The 5,195-nt window shown below is 39.9% G+C and overlaps 1 protein-coding gene across 5 annotated transcripts in view; it reads right to left on the bottom strand.

Moving 5' to 3' along the window:
• Positions 1-5,195, bottom strand: part of abcc8 (ATP-binding cassette, sub-family C (CFTR/MRP), member 8) — a 58,811-nt gene that overhangs the window by 29,691 nt on the left and 23,925 nt on the right. For all 5 annotated transcript variants that reach the window (XM_005734874.1, XM_005734877.1, XM_005734873.1 and 2 more), the window contains exons 10-13: positions 4,497-4,631; positions 3,862-4,024; positions 1,744-1,784; positions 1,200-1,345 (exon numbers count right to left, since the gene is read on the bottom strand). In XM_005734874.1, the coding sequence (XP_005734931.1) occupies positions 1,200-1,345; positions 1,744-1,784; positions 3,862-4,024; positions 4,497-4,631 (485 nt within the window). The remainder of the gene's footprint in view (positions 1-1,199; positions 1,346-1,743; positions 1,785-3,861; positions 4,025-4,496; positions 4,632-5,195) is intronic.

Genomic DNA, 5,195 nt, shown 5'->3' with positions numbered 1-5,195 from the left:
CTAAATTTCCACTGCTTCTCCTCTCCAAGCACATTGCTTTAAGAAGCCCGCGTCTGCCATGCCGCGAACAGCTGCCCACGACGAGGTGGGTGGCTATATCGTCAGAAAAGAACGTCTGAAAATACGATCCCTCTGAAATCAGAAAGGGGTTCTAACATTACCGTACAGTTAAGAGGGTGAGTTTCAATCTATAATCTATAATCACATTTAACAAGTGACCAGGCTGCCGACACTGTTGTAGGAGGCCGTTTAAAGGAAAAGAAACGTGTCCTGTTGTGGCAATTTCATCCATCCATCACACATAATTCACAATTACTGCTAAGAGCTACAGACTGAGATGATGGGATTCAACGTGCCTTATTACCTGAAGAGTGCTAACGAGAAGAGCTCTGCTTCGCTGATTTTATGAGACATCCCCAGAGGATTGTTTTAATTAGTAAACTCCTTCATATTTGAATTTGATAATGATCTGACAGCTTATGTTTACAACAGACATGCCTAACCAGGCTGGTTCAGTTCCATCCCTGTAGTGACGGTTGGAGTCGTCTCAAAGTGCTTTGAATTGTAAGGTAAAGATCCCACAGTCTTACAGAGGGACCAGCTGAGGAGTGCAGGAAAGAGAGAGTACACACACCAACAACACAAAACATAAACTAATACCTTTTCGGATTTTTTTATTTATAGGTCAGATTTGTAGGGGGAGCCCTGCTTTTGTGCAATCGGTAGCCTATCAAGACATCTGCAGACATGTGGCACATTTTCTCAGAAGATAAAGGTATAAAATAGCTTGATCATATCTATTCTAATTACCCTGCACAGATACAGCATGAAACAATCAGTTTCATCACCCAATACAATAAGAAAAGCAGCCAGAAGGATCGGAGATCTGAGTTGTGATAGCGGAGTAGCTGCTCTGCACCACCATAATGACAACCAATGTTACGATTGGCAAACTAATTTAAATTGGTGAGATTAATAAACATTAGTGTCAGAGACCAGTTGACTGAAGTAACTGAGGAGTGAGGGTTTTTGTTACACGAGAAAAGGCTGATCTAATAAGCTGATCCATCCACTGCGGGTAAAGGTCAAGTGCTTCATCTAATCGAGCCGCTTTTCGTGACTTTGCTCAGTCTGTTGTTGTAGTTTAAGTCTCCTGTCTTCAAAAATGTTATTTGTCCAAACACGGCTTTCTTTCTCACCTAACCAGGGCCTTGACAGTGGAGCGCACCACGCTGGAGAGGAGGAAGAGGGGTGTGACCAGGATGTGAAAAAGGGACAGAGAGGCAAAGGCCACAGCTGGTGACAGATCAGCGTCCTCTGAGATGTGGACGTGAACCACAAATGTCTGCAGGTTCAGAAGGAGCACATAATGGGAAAAGTTAGTCTCATAATAACAATTTTCATCCTTTAATTGATAACTTTTTGGCTGCCAGTCCGACTTGCATCATCTTGTTAAGAATCTGAAGATTAAATCAAATGATAGATGAGGCGTTTGTCTCCATGTGTCCTTCACAGTCATCCTGTTCCTTGGTATCAGTCTGACTTTTCTCATTTGTCATCACTCAAGTCTACATCCATGAAGGACTTCAGAAAGTCCTCCACTGTCTCAGTGTGAAACGTCACTGGACAGTCAGACTACTTGGCACTGTCTCTGCTCTACCCTTCACACTGGGAACAAGACAACAAGATAAAAGTCCCAGCTAACTTAAGCATAATGATTATTACATTTTAAATTAAACTTACCGTCAACACAGCTGCTATAGGAATAGCTGCATTCATGAAAACTGAAAGAAAATAAGAAAATCACAAAAGCTGTAAGAGAATTAAACATTTTTTGACATTTTTTTTGACCTTATATCGTTTTTTGCTCAGATGTTGTGTTGAAACATCACATAACTGGTATTGAACATCTCTTTTGTTCATGGCTGGAATTTAATTTTCTCCCAGCAGCAGGTGCGTACAAGCTAATCAATCAAGGTAATGAATTCAAGTCTTGTAAAAACTTTTCTCCTGTCCATCATTTTCTAATTTTCTGTCACTCTCTAATGTAAGATAATATTTAAAAGTGGCATGTTGTCCGGATATAAACAGATGAAAACACTTAATTGTCATAAAAATGCTTTGCTTCATAAATCTTTCCTGAGTCGTCTGTCAGTGAGGAAATGATATTGCTTCTTCCCTCCTCTACAACAATCGGCAACTATTGATTTTAGATTTAGGACTCGGCCTGTTATAGGACTGTTAATCTAAGAGTGTAGGAGAAAAGAGGATGGACAATGAGAGAAAAATAAATGACTATCAAGTAATAATGTTGAGCACTGTAACAATAATCCATGCTAGCCTTCAGCACTGGTTTTTATCACATCTAGTTACTTTTAGAGTTCCAGTAGACTAATTTTAAATATTGACTGGAACCTGTGGGGCTAAAACATGAACTTAGATTCAGATTTTTCAGTCTGGAGATTTTCTGTCTTTTCTGTTATACTATGTGAAAGTTTTAAGCCAAAAACATGTGCAAACATACATGGGAATACACATGCATAAGGCAAAAACAATGTCTGCAACGAGCTTCAAAGTCAGTATTTGGCATGACCGTCACTATTCTTTGTCACAGCCTGAACTCTCTTTCTTATAATTCCTTCAAGTAGTCTTCAGGAATCGTTCTCTGGGCTTTTTGAAGGACTTTCAAAGCTCTTCTTTGTATGTTGGTTGCCTTTTGTTCATTTCTGTCAAGATGATCCTCCTGATAGGCTCTGGGGAGGCTACTGCATGTCTGGTAGTGTTACAGTGTGCATTTTTGTTGCCAGTCAGATGCTTTCCAGATTGTATTGGATGGTGGATATGTTTCTGAGATAATAATTATATCAGTTTTGACAAGATCCCAAGATCACTGTAAACACTCTCCTTAGTTACTCCATAAGATACGTTGCATACATGTACAGACGCAAACCATGACAGAATCTCAACACTGTATTTTACAGATGGCTGCAGACACTCTCTGTTGTACCTCTCTCCTTCTCTGTCTATTCTGTTGACAATTTCACCATATGACCTGTTGCCACTGATTTTAAATCTAGTTCTTGTGTAATTTGTCATACCTCAGCCTTTCCTTCCTGGTTCTCCTCCCTAACAATGCCTTTTTGACAGCCTCCATTTCTAAGGAGGCTTCACAGAAGAGAAGATCAACCGAATGATGAATGTCTCAGGTCTTTGCAGGATGTTTTTTTTTTCCTGTAGTTTGCGATTATGACTTTCCAGCCACTTTTTAAGAACATATTTGGTTAAAAATAAAAATTTATGGTTGTCATTTTTCCAGGAAGTAATAGGTCAGTGTTAAATAACTTACAAAAAAACAGTTTCTTTGAAAATGGTCATGTACAAAAACTGGACTAAAATAATGAGTGAAAAAACAGCAAAGCTCTTTTAGCAACTCTGAAAGAGCTTCGGGAAACCTGGAGGACTGTTGCTTACCACCACTTTAAAAACTTTACAGGGAAATCAGACTACTTGGAAGCCAAAAATTCAAAATAAGGAGGCTGGCTGATGACTTTTGCTCGGTACTGTTTATATACTGCTTCAGTAGTAAAACCAAAGTTTTAAACAGCAGGGTCAGCATTTGTAATCCAGTCTGAAAAGTTCCGTCTGCAGATTGGTCCAAACACTTTGTTTCAGTCTCGGATCTTTGATCTGTCATGTCAGTGACACACATCTGGCTGTGAACACAGAAGCTCAAGCTGCTTACTGATCAAGTCTTATGTTTAAGAAGAAAGCGGAGTTAAAGGCGGGAAGGGGGCAGCATAAGTTAAATATTGGACTATTGAGAAATCTGAATCATACAAAACTACTCTAAAAGGAACTTACTGGATATGGATGTGTAAAGAGCAAAGGCCTGCAGGCTGGTGAGCTCTTTAACCCTGGTCTCCTCCACACTGTCACAGAAGATGCGCTCCCAAGCATACAGTTTCAGCAGCTTGATGCCCCGCAGCAGTTCGTTGGTCTTCTTCAGGCGCTCACTGGAATATTCCTGATAAAGGCACATTTGATTACCTAACCTCAATCCAGCACATCAAGGCACAGCAGCGATACCAAGGACTTACAAAAACACTGTAATCATATTTGACTGGTTGTATTAAATGTATCTTTGGAGCAGATAGGCCTGAGGTAAGGAGGGTTTGTGGAAAGTGGCTGTCGCACATAAATAAATCAAAGTCCTCATTCCCCAAGGAAATGATAGCTGTTATTTTGAGGTGCTGCTATAAAAACAACATTTTCTAAATTGCATTCTAAAAAACATTCACTCTGACCAAGTGGCAATCATGTGCAGTTGGTTATAAAAAGGTCAGAAGATTACCATCCATTTATTTTTTAAATATATTAGCTTAAATGACACACTCGGCCATCCTCAGATGCAAACATGACCAAAACTAGAAACAAATAGTTACATAGTTATACATCTTTTAAAAAAGAAAGAAAGAAAGGCCCATGGTCGCACTCACCAGGGTGCTTTTCTGTGTTTGGGATAGCTTTGTGGCCACAAAGTATTGTACAGGAGCTAACACAGCAATGACGGTCGCTCCAATCAAGGCACTGATTCCCAAGAGGTAGTAGAGCAGGATCACTCCCACAACAATCTGAGCAGGGAAGAAAAAAAACATTAAGCAGGAGATGAAAACAAGATTTCCACAGAGGTAGTTTTCATTCACACAACACTCCCCACTGACAATTACAAAATCCATATGAATTTACCGCAGAGCTTTCTGTGAAGTGGTGACCTTATAGTAGGTCAGCTTATAGCAAACCTCCCACCTAATATCCAGTGAATACAAAGATAGAAACGAGTCACCGGAGAGTAGGTGAGTGATTGGTTTTCTCTTTAGTCTTTATAAAGGCCTAGAAAGGTGTCAGCTGTATAAACCACCAGCCCCCACACAGTTTCTGTCAGCTCCTCACATCAATCGCACATAACTGGAGCTAAGCAGCCAAGCTATACACATCTGTGAGGTTTCCACTATTTTATATGCATCTTTTTTATATATATATCTTGCATCACCTTCTGCCTTTGCAGCTCCCTAAGGACTGCAGCATTGTTTAAAAAAAGGAACCAAATCTGCTCTTTGCAATTGCAGCTGGTCATGCTGCAAGCATCATCTCACATAGATGTTAAATGAGAAGGAAATAGACAAAATTCAACAAAA

Source organism: Pundamilia nyererei, unplaced genomic scaffold (assembly GCF_000239375.1).
Source record: "Pundamilia nyererei isolate P.nyererei 1_Seehausen unplaced genomic scaffold, PunNye1.0 scaffold00060, whole genome shotgun sequence".
Lineage (NCBI taxonomy): Eukaryota > Metazoa > Chordata > Actinopteri > Cichliformes > Cichlidae > Pundamilia > Pundamilia nyererei.
Note: the sequence above shows the minus strand (reverse complement) of the source record. Positions and strands in the feature narration are given on the sequence as shown.